At 35.1% G+C, this 26,284-nt stretch overlaps 1 protein-coding gene across 23 annotated transcripts in view; it reads right to left on the bottom strand.

The window, feature by feature from the left end:
- The window catches only part of FIP1L1 (factor interacting with PAPOLA and CPSF1), a 72,901-nt gene extending 51,848 nt beyond the window's left edge, over window positions 1-21,053 (bottom strand). For 4 of the 23 annotated variants that reach the window (XM_054582165.1, XM_054582166.1, XM_054582172.1 and 1 more), the window contains exons 1-10: window positions 20,754-21,053; window positions 19,527-19,571; window positions 19,386-19,425; window positions 13,150-13,210; window positions 11,965-12,068; window positions 10,592-10,656; window positions 9,955-10,062; window positions 9,192-9,322; window positions 8,856-8,924; window positions 722-831 (exon numbers count right to left, since the gene is read on the bottom strand). In XM_054582165.1, the coding sequence (XP_054438140.1) occupies window positions 722-831; window positions 8,856-8,924; window positions 9,192-9,322; window positions 9,955-10,062; window positions 10,592-10,656; window positions 11,965-12,068; window positions 13,150-13,210; window positions 19,386-19,425; window positions 19,527-19,571; window positions 20,754-20,838 (818 nt within the window). In that variant the 5' untranslated portion in view covers window positions 20,839-21,053. The remainder of the gene's footprint in view (window positions 1-721; window positions 832-8,855; window positions 8,925-9,191; window positions 9,323-9,954; window positions 10,063-10,591; window positions 10,657-11,964; window positions 12,069-13,149; window positions 13,211-19,385; window positions 19,426-19,526; window positions 19,572-20,753) is intronic. The other 19 variants (XM_054582167.1, XM_054582169.1, XM_054582178.1 and 16 more) reach the window with 9 other exon arrangements.
- Window positions 21,054-26,284: the final 5,231 nt, after the last annotated feature.

The raw sequence follows: 26,284 nt of genomic DNA, 5'->3' as shown, positions 1-26,284 counted from the left end.
TATATAAAATAAATATAAGCATGTAACACAAAAGGTAAATGATATGGCTGAGAACCAGTAATAGTTGGGTTATTGGCTTATTTCAGGCTCAGAGAAGAAACTGATTTAAATAAAGTCTAACACAAGATTAAACTGCTGACATCAAACTCTCCTAGTGTTACCTAGTCCTTTACCATTTTTTTGCTAACAAGTTAACCATTATGTTACATTTAAATTAATAGGATATCTTCCAGCATATGGTATCTTGCAGAATTCAAAGTTAGATAGTATCACAACAAACCAAAGAAAGAAAAAATGGTTTTAATATGAAAGATCTCCCAGGCTGAAATTTCTACAATCTCTTTTACTAAAATTAGTAAAACACCTTTAGGCCAACAGATCTGGATTAAAGGAAGTCCAACAATTCTTTATATAAGAAAACTAAGCACAGAAAACAGCAAGAACACTGCTGTCACCAACTCTCCTGAATGTAAAATTGTCTCTATACACACATGTAACTGTAGTACCATATTTCATTTCTTGCTTACTTTAAGATGAAAGATTTTTTTTTAAGATGAAAAAGCACCCAGACAAGTTTTTCACAAGTAATTCATTTTATACTAAAATAAAGTAGAATGTTCCAGTTTCTTGGTAGCTCAGAGTTTTTATACTTCACAAAACATTAATATAAGATGAAGATACAAATGCCTTCAATAAATCCAGTTATAATGGTCTAACTAACCTGCTTGGTGGGAGTCCAGTCTTGAACAAAGAAGGAGGAGAAGTAAACTCAGCCTTTGTAGATGGAAGTGCTGTTTCCTTCTCTGAATTTCCAGTTCTTCCCTGCTGTACCTTAAAAAAAAGGGTTATTAGCTTGTTTAATTTAAGAGAGCACACAAATACAATGAAGGGATTAAAATAAATTTGTAACACTTGTTTTCAAATTAAATATAGAGAATGTTTTATTGCTGAGTATTTAATAAAATGAACCTATTTTAGAATAGCATTATGTGAAGGACACCAAAGATGGATTATGAGATCAAAGTGTTCCCAACAATGAAAACTTTCACATTAATGTCACTTAAAAGTCCAATAAACTCTAACTCTTTAGGACTGTCATCAATTCCCTCAGATAACCACATGTAAGTCTAAGATACTTGGTTACAACTCGATGTTTCAGAGTTCAAGAAATGCTTTGAAGAATTTTTTCCCCTTCTACATTCACTACCCTTAGCCATTCTGACCATTTTCTATTCAGACTGTGATTTTCTCTGACACAAATATTAATGATCTGCTTCTGCATTTTCATACTATTTCTCCCATTTTCCCACCATCATCAACATCTTGCCAGTTCTGCATACCGACGAACTGAGAGTTAGTCAACTGTCTCCTTATCTTCTCCCTCTTTATATTCACTTTCAAACCAGCTATTTACTTACTCAATTTCTCCCAGATTTGTCCATCCTTTCTGCTCCTATCAGATCCTCTGGTCTGATCATTCTCCTTTACAATGATGAAATATCTTCCTATGCACTCTTGCTTTTACACTCACCTTCCTATCTTAACATTCTTATGAATTTATTAAATATAAACAAAGTTCAAGCTGCCATGCACTTGAACAACATTTCACTATACTCCGTGCCCTATTTATATTCTACTGCCCCTGTTCAAACTAAATTCTGCACTTCTCCTTTCCCCATGAGGCAAAGGCCAAGAGAATCTCAGAAACCTTGACTCTGACACAGTGAAACCACTGATTCAATTCTAGAAAACATCTACCTCTTGAATAATCATTGTGAAAAAAAGGAACCCTTATTTACCATTATAGTCAGATCTCTGACTATGAGCCATTATAGTCAGATCTCTTATTAATACGACCGTACCCAGTCCCTAACTGGTGCCTCAATATAATTAAGGTTTAACATTGACATTTTATTTGGAAAAAAGTTCTGCTCCTTTAAAAAAAATCCATTTAAAAGGCACTGATCCTAATGAGGAATGATGAAGATCAGCATTAAGAAATGAGGATAAGAAGAAATGGATTTGATAGACACTTGACAGATAAAATTGACAGAATGTGGTAACGGTAACTAAAAATGATTCATTCAAACATTCACTAAATATCTATTTGTACCAGAAGCTGAGACTACACAGACAAATACAAAATCCCAGATCATGGGAAAAGACAGACATCCAAACAATGAGCAATACAATAAATGCTATAAAAAAAAAAATCTCTGAAATAAAAGCTGCTATGAGAACACAGAAAAAGAAAGGAATCCCTCTTCCTGAGAATGTCAGGAATACTCAGCTGACACTGTGGTCTCAACTGTTCCCCTAAGCTCCAATAACTTATATTCAACTCTTACATGTCTAATAAGTATCTGAGAAAAAACTACTAATTTCCCACTATCTCCCAACTGATCCTCTCTTTCTCACACAAGTAAATGGTACCATCAGCTGCCAAGTTGCTTGAGAAAAAAAAATCATAGCAATCACCCAGTACATATTAATCTCCAATGTTGACTTTACTTTTACAATATATATCAAATTCAAGCACTTATCATGTCCTCTCCTGAAAGAAGGTCAAACCCACTGCCACACTTCAATAATCCTACTAAATTAACTTGTCTTTCTGCTTTCATCTCACCTGTCTAAAATCCATGGTCTGTACAGAGCCAAAACAATCTTATTAAAAGTGTAAATGACCTCATGTCTCTCCCTGCTCTAAATTCTCTAATAGCTTCCCAATGCAAACAGAGTAAAATCTAAACTTCTTATAATGGCCTACAAGAGTTTGCATGGTATAGGCTCTGTGTGTCTTTCCCATCTTGTTCTCCTCTACTCCTCCCCAACTTATCTTTACTCTGTCCAGTCATACTGGCCTTTTCTCTTATTTTTTTTAACATATAAATTCCTCTTTATGAGAGCCTTTGAACTAGATGTTCCTTGTATTTGGAATATTCTCTCCCCAGATTGTATCATGGCTACCTTTTTTCCAATCATTCAAATATTGTTCACATGTCTTCCTAGAGTGGTCTTCTCTAACCACTCCTGAACAATCTCTATCATATTATCATTTTATATTTTCTTCATAGAATTTCTTCTTAGTATAGTTATCTGAAATTACTTATTGTATGGTTATAACCTGTTTGCTGCCACAGCAACATAGAATCTTTGAAAACATGTCAATGGCCAGTTCAAATCTATATCCCAAGTGCCAAAAACAGTGCCGAGTCTGACATGAAGTAAGTGCTCAATATCCTATGTTATTTGATTAACTTTAGGACCCGCCTTAAATGTCAGTTTTTCCTTCAAAGTTTTTCACGGGACACAGAGTTTCTATAATTTTTGGTATTATTATCTAATTAATACCTATCTTTCCCATGAAGTCAGATAAACTCTAAGACACAGAGTCTATCTATGTCTGTAATGCTCACCTCCTCCCCACACCCAACCTGAGATACTTTCAGGCAGTCAATGCTCAATTAAAAATTGGGAAGGAGAAGGGAGAAGGGTTAGAGAAGAAAAGTAGAAGAGGAAAGAAAAAAAGAAAAAGGGAAGAGAAGAAATACAAGAGAAGAAAATGTATCAGGAGATAGGTACATTTTACATGTAAAAATTGCTTGTGTTTCCTCAGTTTTCTTCTTACTCTGAAAACCCTCACTCTTCCAGCAGTCCTCCTAATCAACTTCATTATCATTATCCACTTGTTTGTCTTCAGATGTTGCACTCATGATTACACAGATTCAAAATTTCTTTAATCAGGACATACGATTATTTTTTTCACATGGTCTAATATTTTAAGAAATGACTGTACAACACCATGACTGATTTTCTAAAAACAAATTCATGTCAGACCTTACATATCCAAACAAAAGTTGACTAAAGCTATAAACTTGAGAAGCTAAATTACGCTACCACTGTATCAAAACTTAAATTATTCTGTGAAATTTCCTTCAGCTGCCCTTTATACCATTATTTATAAAAGTCTGACATTACAAACAAAATATCTAAAAAGAAACTTGATAATTGTGGCAAAGCAAAATAATGGATTATGCAACTATTTAAAGTGTTGTTTATCAAAAATCTTTAATAACCTAGGAAACCATTTATCACATAATGTTTAGGTGAAAAAAAGACAAAACAGAAAACCACATAAATTGTCACAATTTTGTTTCAACCCCAAGAACAAAGATCGTGAAAGCAACAAAATTCAGGACTTTGAAAGTGGATGAAAAAATAGTAACAGATTTAGAAGACCAAAGAAATCTGAATCTTAAATCAGCAATGACAAAGCAAAGACAATTAATTTTCATGGCAGGATCCCAAAAGTTCAGGAATTGGCAACATTCAAATCAGTCAAGTATAAATCCTCTAGGTAAGATACTGAATGTCTTCTCTGAAAAAAGTCAGATTTTCTCTCTCTCTCTCTCTCTCTCTCTCTCTCACACACACACACAAGTTTAAAAACATAAAGATACTGACATCAGAGGCTGTGAAAAAAAGCTTAGAACTAAGGTAGAGCTGGCAGTCAGCCAGTTCTATTCATATGCACAGAGAGCTTCCAATCACCTTTTTGGTGGCTTCTCCCATGACTGAATGGCAAATAATTAGCAAACATTTGAGAAAAGTCAAAGTCAGAAACCAAAAACAACAAACTTAAAACATCAACTTGAAGAAAACAGACTATGTAGGGAAAAAAACACCCTATTAGTATCTTTTGAAAGAATGGGGGCGCGGGGGAGATATTTTATCACTGTTTGCATGAACAAGAATAGGATGCTACAGTTAAATACTGAAAAGAAGTCTTCTTGGCTATTAAAATATAACAACAGAAATGAAAAAATACAAGGGCTGTAAGGCTGAAGAAATCTCTCAAAAAATGGAAGATAGATATGGAATATAAGAGAGAAAAGGTAAGAAAATCTTTAAAAACAAAAAGCAGCATAAAAGGTCTAATATTTGAATGGGGGGAAGCAGAAGAAAGCAGAAAGTTAAAAAATAAAGAAAATATTCTGGAAGGTTATGGTTTTGTTTTGTTTTTTTTTACACATACATGTTATCTATACCCACCAGTCACTCCTCTCTTACCCTTAAGCTCCAAATCAATTACACAAGTGGTTTTGTAGCCAATTGAGTGGCTTTTATTTTATACCTATTAGACTCCTACCTCTTTGATTTACTAATAATAAACAAAAAAACAGGAAAACAAAACTTTATTTTTGAAGTATATAAAAGACTTTGAGAATGTTAAAATGTTGATAATCATAGGCACTATAATAATTAACACGGAGGGGTCGTTTGTACGATTTCTATCTACTTGTTAGTATATTTGAAAATTTACTTAATGAAAAGTAAAAAAAATTGAGGACAACAGGTTGCTTGTTTCTAAGGAGTAAAAAAAAAAAATCTTTGCAGTAGATATGAAAAGAACTTAGATCTTTTGCTTTGTCCAGTTAGCAGTGCAAGTTCAGGTCCCTATTCATTGTTTCCGCAGAACTAAAACAGCTTCCTACCTGATCTCTGAATTCCTTTTCTTCCTCTTAACATTACATGGCTTACCCGGGTGCCAGTCTTTTTTCTACAAACCAGATTTGCCCATGCTATTCTACTCAAGAACTTTCCAATGGCTTCCTATTGCCTATACAAATATCTGCAGGCTAGTTTAAGATCACTGTCTTTCTCCTCATGGCCCCACTTCTACCATTTCCAGGCTTCTCTCCTCCACCTCAACTCTCTTTTCGTGCTAGCTGGTTTTGCTCATGTTGCTATATTCCCTTTTCTCCTACTAATGAAAACTCCCTCATTCTGCTAGACTCTCTAGTGTAGGATAACACTCTCTCCTTGGAACTCTCTACTGCACTTTGTCAAAACCATCACCCTAACATTTGTCACAATATATCGTGGTTACTTCACATGCACACTTCACTTAAATCATAAGCTCCTTATGTACATATCACTTTGGGTCATGAGCTCCTCAGATACAGAAACCTTCTCTTACCATAGCATCTGGACACCTGAAGGTGCTCAGATATAACAAGAAAATTGGAAGTTTTTTTCTTCTTTTTCTCACCAATCCTACTAATTCTAGTTCATATGGTGAATAAATGGGTAAGAGCTTGGACTTTCTTTATCCAGCCACACCACAAAATGGGGTCAGTGTTAACTTAAGAAGTCACTCTCCTATTCACAAATAGGAAGTTAACTCTTTCAACTCATACTTTTTATTTCTAGGCTTTCTAGAATTAAATCACACTACACAAAGCCATCTCTCTTCTCCTTTCCAAAAATAATTCTCTGATCCAATGCTGCTAATTTCTTAATCACTTCTACTCAGTTAAAACATAAGTTCCTTTGCGCAATCCATTTTCTCAATCTGTAATATTTTTCTTACCTTCTCCACACTCTGAACGCTGATTAAAATGGCATATACTTCTCTACCACTGCAGCCTATTTTAGATTTAAAAAAAAAGTGAACCTATATAATACCCAATGTAACTTCTAATTACAAAACAATTCTAATTAACTCTCTCAATTTCTATAGCATTCTAAAATATACATTTTAGCATTTAATACCTAAGAAATTTACCTCTGCATATCTGGGATACCAGTTAAATCATTATAATTTTTTTGTACTCTCCATAGTTGCAGGATAGTAAAACAGACAACTAGTACTTTTTCAAAAAGAATCCCACAGAAACCTAAACAAGGATATTTTTTCCTTTTTTAAAAATTACTGATTTTAGAGAGGAGGGGAAGGGGAGGGAAAGAGGGAAAAAGAATCATCAATTTGTTGTTCCACCCATTAATGCTTTCACTGGTTGACTCTTGTATGTGCCCAGACCAGGGATTGAACCTGCAACCTTAGCATATACAGACAATGCTCTAACCAACTAAACTGCACGGCCAAGGTCCAACAAGAATATTTCTTTTAAAAAAAAAAATCCTCACCTCAGGATATTTTCAATTGATTTTAGAGGATGGGGGGGACGGTCGAGTGGAGGGAGGGAAGAGAGATAAAAATGGGGAGGAGACGGGGTGGGGGAGAGAGAGAAACATCAATGTGAGAAAGAAACACCTACTGGTTCTCTCCCATATGCATCCAGACCCAGGAAGGAAACCTGCAACTTAGGCATGTGCCCTGACAGGGGACCGAACCTACAACTTTTTGGTGTATTTGACGATACTCCTACCAACTGAGCCACCCAGCCAGGGCAAGGATATTTCTTAAATTAAGATCACAAAAACTTTTCTGATAATTCAGTGCATACCAAATTGTAGTCCAAAAATGCCAAACACTCACACAGACCAGCTGCAGATTTTGAGCATTATCAATAAAATACATCCTACAGACCACAACATACATAAAGAAAAAATGTGAGCCACACATTAAAACACACACCCTATTTATTTCTAACAGGTAAGTAATATTTAACTACATTATCGAGGTAAGAAAAACCATTAAACTACACTCAGCAAATTCAGGTTCTAATTCATTCAGGATCAAATCATTTAGAATGGCACAATGACCTCCTCTCATATAACCAAAAGAAACTTCAAAAATAATTGTTCAATATACAGTATGTGTATTAAAAAACTCATTCACAATGGCTACCTTCAGTAAGAGCCCAGTCTCTAGAAGCTTCTTTATTTTTTAGTTTAAGAAGTTCACTGCAAAAAGACAAAGTATAGAGAAGCTTCCAGTTTACAAAGGAAGTTCTAATTTCTATTGGAAGAAAATACAAAGCATCACTGCAAATAAACTATTTCATTATCAAAACAACTTTTCTGTCTATTCATTGTAATCATGTATAGCAATATGGTCAATGTCTAAATAAGCAGATATCACCAAAAAGAACCTGATGCCCATTTAAAATAAAAAAACATCACCACACACTTTTAAAATAGTTACAGCAGAACAAGAACCAAATACTCACCCAGAGTAGGATGTAAATTAAAATTAAATTCTCTATACAGAATTGTGTCCAGCAGAGCGGCTACATCTGCGGATATAGCACATGTATTGCATAAGGCAGTATTTCAGTGGACAGAGTTGCAGTCCTAAAAGGGGCACAATAAAGTTCCTGCCCACAAAAATTCCCTAAATATACAAATCAACCTAAAAGTCACTCCCAGTCTTCATCCCAGTGTCATTCAGTACAAGAGTCAAAAATTAAGAATTAAGGTAAAGAAAGAAGAGTATACAATCAGATTTTGAGAACAGCAGATTGCACTGTATTACAGAAGTATGAAAATATGTTATTCTTTGGACTGGCCTGTGATCATATGGAATGGAAAAGCCAAAAATCATACTCGATGCACAAGTGGTAGTATCAGCCTCCAAGTCCCTCACCAAATCTACTCCTTTTTAAACTTAATTTAAAAATCAATGGCTTTATCCTATTTTGTTGAGTCCTCCTAAAAGACTCTTAAAGAATGCCTAAGATTCGTGAGCTATCTTAAACTACACCAATTATTTCAGGGTCACAGATAAGCCACCTTCCTTATCATTTTTAAAAAGATAATTAGGAAAAATGAATCTTTAATTCTGATAAAGATTATAGCATGATCTACAATAAGAGTTTAACCTGTTGGCATGAACTTTTATATCCTACAAATATTCTGTGACTCAAAATCACAATATACATAGTAAGAATAGTTTTACTTGGCATTTGTTAGTATAATAGGCTATAAACTCACATGCTTGCAAAAGTGGAGATAAAACAATCAGCAAACCTGTCAGTCACCAGGAAGCTGAAGGTCTGGAAAAAAGATAGCTATTTCCACTTTAATCTTGTCCCTTGAGTAGTGGTATGGAAGCAGACTCAAAAACAAAAAATGAGAGCAACCAAGGATAATTTACTAAAATTCACCTTAAAAAGATTGAATCTGCCATCTTGGATCTCTGCACCTGGTGTAACTTCCATAGTACAGTCTTCGGCCTAAGTTAAATAACATAATTTTTTAATTGATAGGCCATATAAAGACTAGCTGTGGCTAGTCTATGACTTGAAACTAAGAACATGAGAAAATCATTAATATGAAACTGAAAAGGAAGGAGGGGGAAAAAAACAAACATAGTAAAAAGAATGGAATTTTTAAACTATCATACAGCTATTAACCACCTTTAGAGGAAAAAGTGATTTAATGGGGAAGTAAAACTGGGACAGTAGAAAAGCCTGGGATATTTTGGAACATTTATTAATTACCGTAATTTTATTTGTAGTCGAGGTAACTGGTATAACTTCAAGTCCCATTCGTATCCTCTTTTGTTTTTCACAGTAAGCTTTCCATGTATCTTCATTAAAGCCATAATTAAAATAATCAGAAAGATCAGCACCTAAAAATAAAAAATGCTTTCAGTGTACAAGTATTTCAATTCTATTTTTATGCAGTATATAAAATATAATGAACTATAAAATACAGAGTTCTATTAGTCTTATCACTCCTTCTAATTTTACCAGTTCTCCCAATTACCATAAAGCAAGAGAACTATAAGGATTCTGATTAAAATTCTTTCTTTTAGAAATGCTTTATAATAAAACAATATGCAGCCGTGGTTGGTGTGACTCAGTGGACTGAGCACCAGCCTACAAACCAAAGGGCTGCTGTTTTGATTCCCAGTCAGGGCACATGTCTGGGTTGCCGGCCAGGTCCCGGGGGAGGGAGGGCACACAAGAGGCAACACACATTGATGTCTCTCTCTCTCTCCCCCGCTTTCCCCTTCCCCTCTAAAAATAAATAAAATCTTAAAACAAATATGTAAGTGTACTTTAATATAATGCTACACCACCAGCAAGCTTTAATGAATTCGTTATCAATGATTAAATTATTACATTAGTTATTTTTCTCACGCATTTAAGACTACAAAATGACACTAAACCAATAATAAATTGATAATAAAAAATACTTTTCTGTTAACTCTTTATACTGTAAATCTTTGGAAATTGATAGAATCTACAATAACCTTACCAGGTTTACGCCACGGTTTATCTTCAAAAGAATCCAAATCTACTTCCAAGAGTGGAACTCCATTAATGCTTCCAGGTGCATCAAGGTCTACCCCTTTGACTTTTGTTCCTGTTTTATAAAATTACAAATTGGTGAAAGAGCTACATTAGCAAGAAGCTGAGACGTACAATAGACAAACAGAAAACACTGATACCTTTTTACTATTCCTAGCACTATATATGGCAAAGGTTCCAAATAAAGTATTAATGTTTACCATAAATAAAAGATAAAGTCAAACTTTACAGTACAACTATAAGATAAAATGGATGGAGAGATTAGGGACTTGTTACTTACAATAAGGGGTTCCTGTACCACTAGGAAATTGCTAACTTCCATGTTTTACTTCAGTTTCTATATAGTCTGTGAGCTAAGAAATGTTTTTACTTTTTTAAAGGGCTGTAAGACAAGTAAAAAGCAAACAAAACACTATGCCAAGAGCCCACACAACCTAAATTAAAATATGCATTATCTAGCCCCGTGATACATGGTCAAAACTGTTGTTTTTAATTGAGCTGTAATAGTTTTTACAATCCAGTTACCACCTATTCAGATTTATGCCCTATTTCCCTACTGATGCAGCTGCAAATAAAAATTTTACCTGTAGTTCCGTAAACTCTTCCTCCTGTCTTTATGTTAAGATTTACAGGTGCTGTACCATAACTCCTAAAAACAAAAAATTATCCTGAGAAACTTAAACAAAAACAATATATTCAATGTATACAAATATATAGAACCACAAAGTAAATGGATAAACTGACAATGACTCACATATTTTAGAAAATGTGTTAAACTAATTTTAAGTCTGTCACTTGGGCTTGGATAAGTAATAAAATCGCAGAACAATACTAATGTAAACTGCAATTTAAGGTTTTCTAATTCTAACTTAAAATTTGTTGTATCAATTCATTTATAAAAACACTCTCATTTCAGCAAATAGAACTGCTGCTTTCATATAACGTTACCTACTTATCTTTAAGAAAAATATTTCATGATAAAATCTTTTATCATGAGCTATAATTAAAATATAACATTGTATTAATTTTAGATGCAAAACATAATGATTCGATATATATTTGAATTGCAAATTTTAGTTTTCATGAGGTCTGTCCAGAAAAAGTCCAACCACTGTTAATATAACAAGAACAGTTTGCATTACATGGATGTGACCAAGCATCAAGAGTGGACTGGAATGTGTATGCATGAACAATGATGACTTCACTGTACTAGTCAGCGGGGGTGGTAGGTGCCATTGAGTGAGCATGTACACTGTGCAGCCCTTGCATTCAAAACGATGAGTAAGCAGAGCAACGAATCTGCATCAAATTTTGTGTTAAGCTCAAATATTCCACCATGGAAACTACTCAGATGACTCAGAAGGCCAAAGCAATGGGTAGCTGGTGATTGACAGATTCATCATGACACACACCTGCTCATGCATGACATCTCGTGCAGTTTTTTTGGCAATAAACATCATATCACCCATGTGACTCAGCCCTGCTACAGCCCAGATTTGGCACCCTGCAACTTCTGGCTTTTCCCAAAACTGAAATCACCTGAGAGGGAAGAGATTTTAGACCACTGACGAGATTCAGGAAAATACAAGGCAGCTGATGACAATTAGGAGAACAGTGTGAGGTCCCAAGGTGCCTAATTTGAAAGGGGCTGAGGCTTCACTGCCCTGTGTACAATGTATTTAGTATCTTCTTCAATAAATGTCTCTATTTTTGGCTGGATACTTTCTAGACAGACCTCCTATGTTACCACACACAGTTACACATGTTTTTTTTCATCCAGTGAGAATTTTTAAGAGCCACTCTCTTAGCAACTCAGGTGAAATTTTAACAAGAGTTCTTTCATATATATCATGGTAAGATGGAAAAATACAAAAACAATGGAATCAACCACTAATAGTGTAATATTGGCTCACTACTTTTGATTTAGTCATGCAATTGTTACTTAAAAATAACTTACCCATACTGTGGTGCTCCCGTTTTAATGTCTCCGATAGTGACGTGAACATCATCCTCATCATCATCGCTGTCACTATCACTATCATCTTCAGTCTCGGTCACTTTCTATACCAACATAAACAATTTTAAAATATATTCAATAATCCATTTCAGTATCTAATATGAATAACTGAAGTATCCACTTTGCAAGTAAGCTAGTTTTACAGAAAAAAGTTATAAGCTCAGAGAACTGCTACTTACTTCATTTATTCAATGTTTTACATGACAGAAAAGGATAAGAATGTGAAAACCAATTTTTTGTCCATCATCTCAATACATCATGTTTTTTCCTACTATTTGTAACTGCTCCTCTTGCAAAAAGGGTCTAAGGTAATTTACTAAGATATAGAGAAGACAGAATTATAAAAAATATTTGAGAAATCCTTGGTAAAAAGAATATAAAGTTAAGAGGAAAACCATTTTAAGATTCACAGTGTCATGGTTAAAAAGCTTACTTATTCCTGGAATTAACTTACACCTAGAAGGGGTCCTGCACGCAAATGGTTGAGGGAATACTTTGTTTCTGAGTAAAAGTAGGGCCATTTACGAAGGTTTTGTTTTGGCTCTAAAAGGCTATTTAGTGCTTGGTCACATAGCAGAAATTTAAAAAGTTGAACACCTAGGCAAAAGTAAGTTTTGTATACAAATTCAAAATTGCAGAATAACAACCTTCCTGTTTTTTTTTAAATTGGGTTAGAATGTTAAAAGTAGTCATAGCACTCATAGTATGTTCACATCCCTCCAAAACATCACTTTTAACATGTATGAAGTCAAAGACCGTCACTCATACAAAAAAAATTTTTTTTTTTTTTTTTTGCTAAAAACATGACAATCAAACTTGCATTTCACAAGACCCAAATGTTTGCTTTGAAAATCAGGATATGAACTATTTCATTGATCTACAACCACTCAGTTCCTTGAAATAAACATCTAGCCTTTGCACATTCCCTATTTCATCTCAAATCTTTCTATCCTTCTCTTTGCTATGCTTTTGATGGCACCACATGAGGTAGGCAACGTAAGAGGGGGCCAGATAAAGCAGGATACTGAAAGTCATTAAATTTTAGCTTTCCTCCTAAGTAAACACAAAACTATTGATACGGATTTTAAACAGAGAAGTAACTAGATTTTAATGCCTTATGTTTACCGGTTTAGGCACGCCATTTTCAGCAGTTTCATCTTCAGTTCCAGATGGAGGATTATTAGCACTACAAACAAAAATAAATATACATGCCTAGTATTAATTTTTTCAGATACTATATACTGGTATTTTTAAGCTATGTCTGATTATTTTCTAAAATTGTCTCCATTGGATGGTAAAAACTACCTATCTATAATACTCTGCTATTCCTCATGCCTTACCTAAAAGATGTAGTCAACATTAGAAATAGAATGGATCTGCCTTACAATTTATTAATGATGCCAAATTTGCAATTTGATGGTGGGGTACAGTTGCAGGGCTTTTCTTTTTTACATTTTTAAAATATGCATCCCACTTAATCAGTTTTATGTATCCTAACTATTTACCAAACATCCATTGTATGACAAGTACTACTATAACTGCCAAGGACAATGTAACAGTTTCCTCTTTTCAAATTTGTAATATGGATCATATTAACTCTTTAGTAGTCAACTGATACACAAGCTTCTGCCTGGCTTTCTGTCTTCATCAATTTTATTGAATATATGTTCGATGTTGTATAAAAGAATAAACTTAAAGATAAAAACTTTATTTAAGGCTGCCTTGAAATTTGATACTAGTGACAGTGGCAGACAGATGCATTAAAAAACTAATTGCTTTTTTAAGACCAGAATTTGCCATTACAACAAAATTGACACAATAGGACATTCTTTTCCTATGTCTTCTTTGCAAGTGTCTTATTTTCAAGCATAGAGCCATTAACTATCAAGTAAAACTTCTAGTACTACAGTGTAATTGGTTTCTTATAATTTTAATAATTATGATTTCCATAGAGGGAATTAGCAATTAACTTCATTTTACAGATAAGGAAATGCAAGTACAAAGCAACTAACAATTATTTAGTAGCATTTCTAAAATAAATCAGTAAGTAAGTTTCTTATAATTTTAATAATTATGATTTCCATAGTGGAAAGTAGGCATTAACTACATTTTACAGATAAGGAAATGCAAGTACAAAGCAACTAACAATTATTGAGTAGCCTTTCTAAAATAAATAAATAAAGTAAGTAAGTAAGTAAGTAAGTCAGTCCAGGTGATCTAGTTCAAAGACCTCATATGATTTTTGCTATCTTCTAAATTTCACTCTCTATCAGGCAGTTTCTATATAAATCAATTTAATCTCTACCTTGCTATTTTTTTAATATAATCTCCAAATAAAGTAAAATGAAGAATAAAACCTGACAGCACATCTGATAAACAGTCATCCTGATTGATCCAAGAAAATGAACCTGCAACTATATTTCTTCAGTACATTTACCTCCTACTTAAATAAATTTCTAGGTAGCCAGAAAGAAGTTCAGCTTGTTTATATCACTAAACAGTAAAATTAGCCAAAACATGGATAAATAAAACACGAGAGAATTCGAGCCAGTATAACAAAATGGTTAAAAACAGGTTTTTAACAATTAACCAGTCACAAAGAAACTGGGGAATCCTCTAATAACAAAAACTCAGCCCACTTAGGTCAATGCAATGATGTACCACACTGGATACAACAACACAGGTTTTGTGCTCTCTCCCCCAATAAAGTTTTAATTCTCTATCACCATTAAAATGCTAAAAACATAATAAAATTATAAGCATTTTCTAGAAAAATAATTATCTTACAGGTAGATGTTTTCCATAGGATGAAATAAATTTAATAGCTCTCCAAAAAAGTTTGAATAAGGAATACAGAGATTTTTGACAGTGATGCTCAGGGAAGGTAGAAGGCACCTCTCAAATTTAATCAAGCTGTGTATTGAGGAATTAAAATTAAAGAATGTTCGATCAGAAAGTAAGTATGGGACTGCTGAGTACAGAGTGGCAGCCACAGATAGTAGATCCTTGGCTAAAGGGGACAGAGTGGTCAAGAGACACTTGAGGAGAAGACTGGGGACAGAGGCTTTGAGGACAGAATGGAGAGAGTAGCTGGCGGGATTCCGATGCTGACTCCCCCCTCCAGACAGCAGCCACATGGCTCAGGCAAATCACTCCCCTGAGCATCAGCAGTGTGAAAGGATCCAATAACCCCGCCCCCAGGAGGGACTCTGCCCCACACTCTGGTGCCTAAGCCTGACTTTTGAGTGCAGAGTGACTAGATTAACAGCTGAAGGAGACAGCCACAGACAGTACATTCCTGGAAGTCTCAAACACTTCCTAAGGTCAGTGTTTGGTTTGCAATTTAGTAGTCAATTGCAGTTTTACTTGATAGTTAATGGCTCTATGTTTGAGAATAAGACACTTGCAACGAAGACATAGGAAAAGAATGTCCTATTGTGTCAATTTTGTTGTAATGGCAAAGTCTGGTCTTAAAAAAGCAATTAGTTTTTTAGTGCATCTGTCTGCCACTGTCACTAGTATCAAATTTCAAGGCAGCCTTAAAAAGTTATCTTTTTTTTAATACAACATCGAATATATATTCAATAAAATTGATGAAGACAGAAAGCCAGGCAGACGCTTGTATATCAATTGACTACTTAGGCAGCCCTATTGGTTTGCCTAAGGTCAGGCAGGATCAAAAGCTGACATCATTAAGAGTCAGATCCAGAAAGAAAAAACAGCAGTCTCCTACCATACAAGTGCACACCACAAAGTCAGGGAAATCAAGACAGATCAATTTAAGAAGCAGAAGAAAAAAAGAAGAGTCTCACAAATAATGGGAAGACAAAGAAACATCCCTCAGTCGAAGGGAAAGGAGGAATTCCCAGAAAGAGAACTAAATGAAATAGAGGCAAGTAAACTATCAGGTACTGAGTTCCAAACAACGGTTTTTAGGAAGCTCAATGAGCTCAGTGAACTCAGAGAGAATTACAAAAATCTCCCAGGAAACCATGAGGAACTTACTGCAAATATATCAGCATGAAAAAAGACATAGAAACTATCAATAAGAGACAAGAGGAAATGAAGAATACAATTTCTGAATTGAAGAATGCAGTCGAAGGAATCAAAAGCAGGCTCGATGAAGCAGAAGAATGAATCAGCGAGCTGGAGGATAAGGTAGTAAAAAGCTCCCAGAAAGAGTGAGAAAATGAAAAAGGACTCAAAGAGAATGAAGAGTCGTTTAGGGAAATGCAGGATAACCTGAAGAAGAAGAGGAGGAGGAAGGGATAGAGAACCTAGTTGAAAAAATAATGATGGAAAACTTCCCTAACTGGAGGAGAGAAAAAGTCACACAAGTCCAGGAAGCACAGAGGGTCCCATTCAAAAGGAACCCAATGAGACCCACTCCAAGACACATCATAATTAAAATGGCAAATATCAAAGACAAACAGAGAATCATAAAGGCAGCAAGGGAGAAACAAGTACAAGGGAGCCCAGTACGGCGAGCATACAAGCCAGAAGGGAATACCAAGAAATATTCCAAGTAATGAGAAGCAAAGGCCTGAAACCAAGACTGCTCTACCCAGCAAGGCTCTCAATTAAAATGGAAGGCAAAATAAGAAGTTTCCCACAGAAAAGACTAAAACAATACACCTCCACCAAACCAGCAATGCAAGATGCTAAAGGGACTGCTTTAAGAAGATGGAGAAGAGTCTATGAATACGCAGTTCCTTTCAGTCACCAAATCTTGGTATTACCAATATTTTTACTACTTATTAATCACATTGTAACAATGATGTGTTATTTTGTTACTTTTTGTTGAAACTAAACCTTTTTTTGTTTATTTCGTGCCTATTTCTATTATTTTTAAAAACCTTTATATGACTTTTTGGTATTCTTTTTCCATTTTTTGACTAAATGTTTGTAGAACATTTTCCCTAAAAACAAACAAAAAAAAACTATTAACCCTTTTTTAGATGTGTTGCAAATATTTTTCTATTCTATTACTTGCCCTTTTAACTTTTTTTATATGTAGATTACTATATAGTCTTAAATGCTTAATATAGTCATATTGTCAACATTTTACTTTATAGCTTCTGGGTTTGAATAGTTTACTTCAGGGTAACAAAAATATTATTTTGTATTTTCTCCTAAAACTCCTTGGATTTTTACATATTGATTTTTAACTCATCCAAGTATTTTTTTTGTATAATGTGTGAAATAGGGCTCTATGTTTTATTTCAAGTAACAGTGGTTCATGCACTTTGCTGAATAAGCTTATTTTCCCCATTAATGTGAAATACTAACTGAATCATATATTACACTGTTAGATATATGTTTGTTTCTAGAATGCTCATTTTATTTCACTGATCTACTTATTTCTGTGCTAGTGTTATGTTGTTTTAATTGCTGAGACTTTACAATGGATTTAAAATTTTTAATATTTTATAATGGATTTTGACATTTAAAATAAATAAATAAAATCTGTATTTAAAGAAAAAAGAAAATAAGCTTGAAGATTTGTAGCCAAAAACTAGTATTAACAAAAATGGAATAAAAACTGGCTTACAAAAAAGTGTATTTAGTGCATCTGTACCTTGTTATCAATTAATTTCTTGACCAACTGAAAAAAGCATAAAGAAATATTTAAATACTTTCCAACGGTAAATTACACAAATCCTCATTTTGTGGTTAAGATTAGCTTTAGAAGCTGGGCAGGTTATATAAATTTAAAAACTAAATGCTAGATAATATAGCAGTAAGTTAAAAAAAGTCTTTCCATTTAGGAGATAGTTTTAAAAAAGAATAATAGTTTAACTTCAGCACCCCCAAATTTCTACTTCTCACTTCTTCCCTCCATTCACTTGTTTTTAAATAACAACTCTGAGAAAACAATTCATATACCATACAATCCACTCATTTGAAATGTACAACCCAATGGTTTTTAGTACGTTTACAACATAGTGCAACAATAACTATATAATTCCAGAACATTTTCATCACTCCAAAATAAAATCTTGTATATATTAGTCAGTTCCCATTTTGCCCTGAACCCAGTCCCAGCAAACACTAACTACTTGGTGTCTCTATGGATTTACGTATTCTGCCCATTGAATATAAACAGAATTATACAACATGTAGTCCTTTGTGACTGGCATCTTTCGCTTAGCATGTTTTCAAGGTTCACCCTTGTTTTAACATCTAAGTAATTCTTTCCTTTTTACAGTGAAATAGTATTCCACTGTATAAATATACCACATTTTATCTGTCCATTCATTATTTGACGCACAGGTTATTTCCATTTTTGGCCATTATGAATGCTGCTGCTATGAACACTTGTGTACAGCAGGTGCTCGAATAATGTCCTTTCGTTCAACATCATTTTCTTACAACGTTGATAGGATATGTAGGTATGTGATTTGTTTATTATCAATTAGCCTATGGCAGAACTGGTCTCATTATAGGTAGTTTCACCTAAGTTTGCAGAACCTATAGACGATGTTAAGTGAGAACTTATTACGCCAGTTTTTGCATGGATGTATGTTGTGATTTCTCTAAAGAGTATAGACCTACAAGTGGTATTCCTGGATCATATGATAACTCTTTATTTAACCTTTCAAGGAACTGCCAGACTGTTTTCAAAATAGCTGCACCATTTTACAATCTCACCATCAGTGAACGGGGGCTTCAACTTCTCCATATCCACGCCAACACCTGTTGTGGTCTTTTTTACTACAGCCAACCTAATGGAAGTGAAGTACTATTTCCTTCACTCATTAAACCCAGATATTCTTTAAAAGCTAAGCCATAAAGTCAGCATATCCATTAACCTGTATGAGTGAGCTGCTTTGAAATTTAGAATTCAGTTTCTGGCTCCCTGTACATGTTCTATAAACAATACTCAATTTTCTAGTAATGTAACAAAGGGAACTAATCTTAACAATTAATTCTCCTTTGCATTTAACCACAAAACGTGGACATTATAACCAAAGTGCATTACAACATCAGAAATATTGTGAAAATAGTAATTTAAAATTATTTATTCTAAAAAAATTTTATTCCAAGAAAAAAGTTAAAACTTTTTTCTTCGCAGTCTAATGATTACATTGTATACCCCACTATTGAGCTCACTGAGAAGTAAAAAAATTACTTAACAGTGAAAAGTAGTTAAACCCTAACTTCAAAATCATTGTCCCCTAAGTTACAGGCAAAGAAACAGACTAGTATAAAATTAGGTCCTGAAATAGAAATAAACTCCCAAAGTTTCAATATCTTCCACCCTTTGGTCAAAACGTTGTAATCAATGAATTTTGACAATTTGTTGACAAAAACCACTGTATCACACGATCTGTTAAGTATCAACAAGAAATTTCACTAACCTGGTATTTTCTTCTTCTGGCCTTTCAACTTCATTTTCATCTACCGAAAAAAAAATACATAAATAAATAAATAAAATTAACAAACTACTCTTAAAGAAACCAGTAGTATGAAAATCTGAAGTGATCATCACAAGCACTAACCTAGGTCCTTTGCCAAATCACTGTGCACATGCACGTCCCATGGGCCTATAAGCACATCCAAAGTTAGATCACCTTATAATGACTTAACAAGATATGTCTTTTATGATAAAAAAAATCAGACTTTACTTCCATAAAAATAAACTTAAGAGGTATAAAGACTTCTATATCTTTGCAAAATAAACCCTACATATTTACATTTCAAAGAATTATTACTAATGCTACATCTTGCACCGAAGACAAATGACTTTACAAGTTTATCAAAATCAAAGTTGTCAAAGTCACATCCTCAAGGAGCTCCATGGTGCCCGAACATACACTTTTACTATACTGAAGACAATGAAGAACATACAATCCTGGTAAGGAACAAATATTATCTTTCAAATCCAGTATCTGTAACAAGGGACTTTGACTTAATAAAAGCTAAAAACCAAACGCCTGAACAAGTTCCTTTCAAAAAGGAAGTACAAGATATATTTAACTTATTTCGAGAAAAATAAATACATAAGATGGTACTGAAAACTATAAGCCTAAGAGACATGTGTTACTTCTACGATGTGGGTTAACGAGCAGTCTCTTAAAAAAGAAAAACTTCACCTTAATACATACAGGAGACATTCGGGGTTTTCTTTATGGGCCAAAATGTATTCCATCTTTTTCTTTCTCTTAATTAATTATTTTTTAAGCACGACTTTCAGACAAGGAGGTACCCTTGCAGGTGCATTCCATACAAACTGACCATTAAGAAACAAGACGTTAGTTTTACAGCATCAACTTTATTAGCTATTACAGAATGACTGTTGCTTAAAGAAAGGGACACGGTGGGCATCCTACATCCAAGGGGCTTAAAGAGAGACATACCAACACTACTCAGAATCGATATTAAGGAAAAAAAAAAAAAAGTAAAAAGCGCGGAGGCGAGGCCACCGAGAGGCTCCGGCGGGGCGAAGGGCGAGGCTTGGGGCCCGGCCCCGTGCCCCGTGCCCCAAACGCCGGTCCGACCTAGCCGCCGCGGGCTGCGTGCGTATTGGGGGTGTGGGCTGGGGGAGAGGAGGCCGGGGCGGGCCGGGGAACGCGCACCCCGCTCTGGGCCTGACTTAGGCCGAACCAGGTTCCGTAGAAGAGGCCCCAGACGGAGCCGTGAAGGGCCCGAGAGGACGACCGTTTGCGCGCCGGGAGGGGAGGCCTGGAAGAACCCGGGAGAGACAGAAGGGACAGGAAGTTCCGTACCGCCATAGAGCCACTCTTCCTCCTCATCCCCTCCGGTCCCGCCGCTCAGCTCCGACACTAGGCGCTCGACCTCGCCGGCCGACATGGCCGCCCCGAGCACAACTTAAAGGCAGCGGTCAAAATCCCCCTCCAACCCCTTCCCCAGCCTCGCTGCCCAAAGACGCAAGAGGGGCGCGAAAGCCCCGGCGAGCGAACGAAGAAAGCACGAGACTCAAATCCACTGGACGCCGCGGTGGCAGAGGCGGCAACGCACACTGGGGCCTCGGCCCGCGAGCGCGTGCGCAGTATCCTCCAAGCGGCGCGGCGTCGGTAGGTGGCTTCGCTTCCGTGGTGGAGGCCACCTGAGCTTAGTTGCGCATGTGCGCCGTAGTGAGCCCCGCCCCTATGGAATCCCACTTTGCCTTTATAACGCAGATTTCTCCCGTAATTTCCTGCGTGAACTAGGGTTCCCCTCCCCCAACCATTCCTCTAATAACCGGTATTGCCTTTGTCTGCGAATACCTCGTTGTTCCCTTCTGCCCTTAATGCTTTCTGCATTTAATCTTCCAAAAGCCCTTATTTTATTCTTAATATGTGTATCACCCTTGATACAGAAGTTACTTTTCGATCCCCTGTTATTAAATAAGAAATTATTCATGACCACTTTCTTGAAAAATTAATTTTAACAGCAAACAAAAGCAAAAGTAATATATGAATAATGCATTCTCTTTGTCAGAACAAAGCATTACAATTAAGTTCAAAGGTCCCCTCATCCACCACCATCCTTTACAAAAGCAGCTCTTGTTATTTGTTTGCTGTGAATCATTCTGAAATTTTCTATACATTTACTTGAGTTGAATTGTATTGTTTCAGTGGGAAAACCTGAGGTTAATGAGCCTCAAAGGATACAGTACAGTATGTATTTTTCTGTGGATTGCTTTTTTTTCTCCTAACTCAACAGTATCTTGGAGATCCTTTCATGTTACTAAATGTACAGGGTCCAGCACAAATAATGCCCCTTTTTTATTACAAAATCATAAACATGTAATTCTGTAACAAAACAATACCACACTCAAACACACCATGTGACATTTTAGGTGAAATGTTCAAATTAAAACTATAAATCATTACACCCATATTATTACCCTACCAACCACACTCAAGCAAGCCTTCTGCCTGATTCTGTATATCAAACTATGTCCATTTTTAAGTGCTTCATAATATTTCATAGCATGGCTCTCATAAAGTGAGTATGGCTATTTCTCTATTGATGTTCCTTAGATTGCTTTCAACTTTACACCTTAATGTACAAAAAAACCTACAATGAAGATTCTTGTCAATGACTTTTTGCACATTTGTCCAAGTGTTTCTCCAAGGCAGATCATAAAGTATGTGCAGTTTTTATTTTCGTAGATAATGCCAAATTTTAAGACCCCTTTTAAGAACATATCTTTCAAGGAGATGACACATGTTGGTCAAAACTGGTGTTCTATTTCTCAATTATAACTACCTAGTTCCTAAACTCAGTAATCAACCTTTCTATGCTTTAATTTTATCTATAAAATGGGAAACTTGAATTAGATGATCTCTAAAGTTCCTTTCAGTTCTAAAATTTTCAAAGAAGACACTTTAATAGAAAGAAATCTGCTTTAGTTTTGAAAATCAATTTTTCCATACTCTCTAATCAATAAATACTGTTTGTTTATTTATTTACTTACTTACTTATTTAACAATTACTGAGTAACTGATGTTTAAGAACTTGGAAAATAAAGATATAACTAAAATATAGGCCCTGCCCTTAAAGAGCCCTCTATTGTGAAAAGGTAGTAAATAATTAGGTTCTCTACAAAGGAAAGTGTGGATATGCCATAAAAGAAGCAAAAGCAAAGTGTTAACATCTTATTAATAAGACACCATTTTGTGTAATTTAAACAAATCATGTGATTTTAATCCCCCTCTCTCTGCTATTCCCGGTCTCTCTTACCTGTTGTAGGATAATGCCTGAATTGTTCTGAACTCTGTTGAGTGAGATATAATCAATTTTGTGAAATCTTTCATAAATTCCACTTTTATCTCATCCCATTTCTTTATTTATTTTAAAAATATTTATGTAGGATCTACCAAGTATCAGGAACTCTTCTAGGCTATGTAGATTGAGCAGTGAGAAAAACAAAGTCCTCATCTCATGAAGCTTTCATTCTAATGAGGAGACAGGCAATAAACATTAAGTGTACCATACGTCAAGTGGTGATAAGGATTATCTTGGCATTTAAGGACAGTAATGGAATGAAGGTTTGACATTCTACTTGGGACTGTCATAAGGCAATCACTTATAGTTCTCTCTATTTATCATTCCATGAGCATATAATGAACTCTGGTTGTTTCATGAAGAAATGATTGCTTTTTTTTTTTTTTGCTGAGGAGTCTCTTTTTCCTTTCAGTTGCCTGAAATTAACTTGATTTTCAAGGCATTACTTAAGCTAAACTGAATGACTGAATAATAATTGATGCATCAAAACTGTCTTCCCAGGAGTAGCATTTGAGCTAAGCTTTCAAAGAAAGATTCCCACAAGCAGAGAAGCCCATAAATCACTAATAGCTAGTCTTAAGTAAGTCCTCTTCCTGCTTGTTTTCAAACTGAGTTCCTTGTCTGGATAAACTGCCTTAGTTAAAGGTGTCTTTATCTCCCTACTCATCAGGAGCCTTCAAAGATAGGTAGCTTGAAGATATTGTATAAAATTATAACCTTATCAAACTACATTACTCCACATATTCTGATGATATTTGTTTTACATTTTATTATTTTTTATGACCTGTTGGTTCTTGGCAAAATCAAACAAAAACAACAAAACATCAGTTTTAGTATCTCTCTCTGAGAATCACTGAAAAGAATTGCTCAGTCGATAATTAAAATTATAAGAGTGTAATAGTTAAAGATCAAATAAAAGTGCTTTACACAGTGTCTAGTAGATAGCTAGTCCTCATAAATGTGTTTTGAATGACTGTGTCACTTAGGCCCAAATGTGCTATTTGCTGCCAACTTTAAAAGTGTTGCTTAAATTTCAGTGTTCTTCACTTTCCTCATTAGTAAACCAGTATTAAAATAAATTTTTACACCCACTTCTTGGGAAGATAACAAAGATTAAAATAAGACCTCAAATGTCAAAGCATTTGACAAAAGTTAGTGGCAAGCAGGTGGTGGACTATGTTTTAAGCTTTTTGTATTTTGAACAACCTGAATAATTGCAAATGTGCAGAGGTTTTCTTTCTCTTGATATTTTCATAAGCCATGAAGCCCCAATTATCCATCTTCCTCTATATTCTTACATATTTTAACATTAAGTTTTATATTTCCAGTTGTTTCTGGAAAATTGTATTATTTCCTATTATATCTACACTGTTATATAAACTTCACATTCTTTAAGGGTGAGAAAATTCTTTCCTGTAGTCAGCTGATCCTACAATGTCAACCACATGGAAAGTGCTTAGTAAACCCTTAAATTGATCACGCATATGGAGGACTTAGAAATGAGGTGAAGTGAGATATGCTTAATCTTAAGAGGAATGGGAAATAGATACTGGCTATTTTTAGTAAAACACAAATCACATTTAAATAAGGTAAATCTAATTATCTTAAGCATGTTATTTTAGCAGGAATTACTTTGACTCTGCCATAACACCTGAGAGAAAGAAATGGAAGGAAGGAAATTCTGACACATGTTACAATATGGATGAAGCTTGAGGACACTATGCTAAGTGAAATAAGCCAGTCATAGAAAGACAAACATTGAATGATTCCATTTATATGAGATATCTAGAGCAGTCAATTCAAAGAACCATAAGATAGCATGATGGTTGCCAGGGGCAGGAGAGGCAAAATTGGAGAATTTTTGTTAATGGATAGACTGTAGATTTTCATTTTCACAAGACAGAAAGCTCTGGAGATTGGTTATATAGCAATGTGAAGATATTTAACACTACTGAACTGTACACTTAAAAATGGTTAAGGTGGTACATTTTATGTTACATGTATATTGTCGCAATTAAAAAGTCGAACAAATAAACAAAAACATGTCCCAACTGAACTCAGTACCTTTATTCCTCAAAATGTTTCTCTTTTGATTTTCCAAATCTCAGTGACTACCACTTAAGTAGGCATTAATTAGAAATTCTCCCTCTGCTTCACTCTCTTTGTCAATCCAGTTATCAGGCTTTTTGCCCCTTTCTCCTCAATGTTTCTTTAGACGCCCCTCAGTGTGTTTCACCTTTACTCGTTCCTTATGTACTCTGGGTTGAGTGATTGCTGGTACTGTTTCCTAACAGTTCTTGCTCAAAAACCTTACTGCATTTAAATTATTGTCCATGTCTTTACTAGAGTTTTTTCCTTAACTCCAGGTGTGGAGAAATTATTTCCACTCCTAAAAATACTATAATAGTCCTCCCAGTTGCTAATATGTAGACTAAAAATTAAGACTCACCCCAATCTAGCTCCTTCTTTTCTAGTTTTTAGCTCCTATTTCTTTTGGAGTCTCTCTTTGTACGACACACTCCAGTTATACTAAACTATTTGTAGTTCCAAACAACATGTATAGTTTCAAGACTCGCATTGTCCACGCTGCACTTTCTGCCTGGACTGCCAGGAATGCTGCTCCCCCCTGTCTGCCTGGTGAACACCTGGTTTTCTTTGAAGACAGCTCAGAGTGCATTTCCTATATGAAACTTCTGGCCACCTCCTTTTTTACTCTACCCAATCAGATTTGTTTTTCCTCCTTTGTAATTCTCACACATTAAAAAAAGTAATCACTTCTGTAACATTTTATTTTACTTGCTTTACATGGATGGGTTCTTTTAAATCAGATTCTTTTGAAGGCAAAGCTGTGACTTATTTCTTTTTATAACCTCAATGTCCAGCACAGTGTCTGGAACATTGTACAAGTCCATTCAAAGTTTGTTGACTATATTACTTATTATATGGCTATACGTTGAACATTATTCAAAAGACATTTATTGAATCCCTGTTATGTTCTAGTGTTGGGGATATCAGGCTTCTAGTACACGATCAACCAAAATAGGTATGTTAAAGAAAATGGATATGTTAAAACTCACCACATGATATAGGAAGTACTTGGCAGAGGTATCAACTGAATGTTTTGTGTTGAGAGGCTAAGTTGAAGGACAAGGAGATTATAGTAGGGGTGGTGACCTAGGAACATCCTCACATGGAAGGAATCATTATTTTTTATTAGAAGTTTGCCAAGCGTAAATTCTTTGTGATCAGGGAATGTATTTTACTAATCATTGTATCTTTGGAATCTAGTACAGTGATTATGCTTGGTGAATGCTTAATAAATACTACTTTGATTGAGCCCATGAAACATTCAGGGCTCAATCTGTTGATAACATTGTGTAGGTATATAATGTTCCGGCGGGGGCGGGGGGGGAGTAGCTGGAGGGAAAAGGGGAAATCATAAGAATTTGGGTGCCATTTTAAGGAGTCTGGCTGTTTTTTGTAGGCAATTGGGCCAGAAGAGGCTTTTAACCAGGAAAATGGT

The sequence above is a fragment of the Pteronotus mesoamericanus genome, unplaced genomic scaffold, assembly GCF_021234165.1.
Source record: "Pteronotus mesoamericanus isolate MK-2021 breed Mesoamerican mustached bat unplaced genomic scaffold, CSHL_Meso_final contig_68, whole genome shotgun sequence".
In the NCBI taxonomy this organism is placed as follows: domain Eukaryota; kingdom Metazoa; phylum Chordata; class Mammalia; order Chiroptera; family Mormoopidae; genus Pteronotus; species Pteronotus mesoamericanus.
Note: the sequence above shows the minus strand (reverse complement) of the source record. Positions and strands in the feature narration are given on the sequence as shown.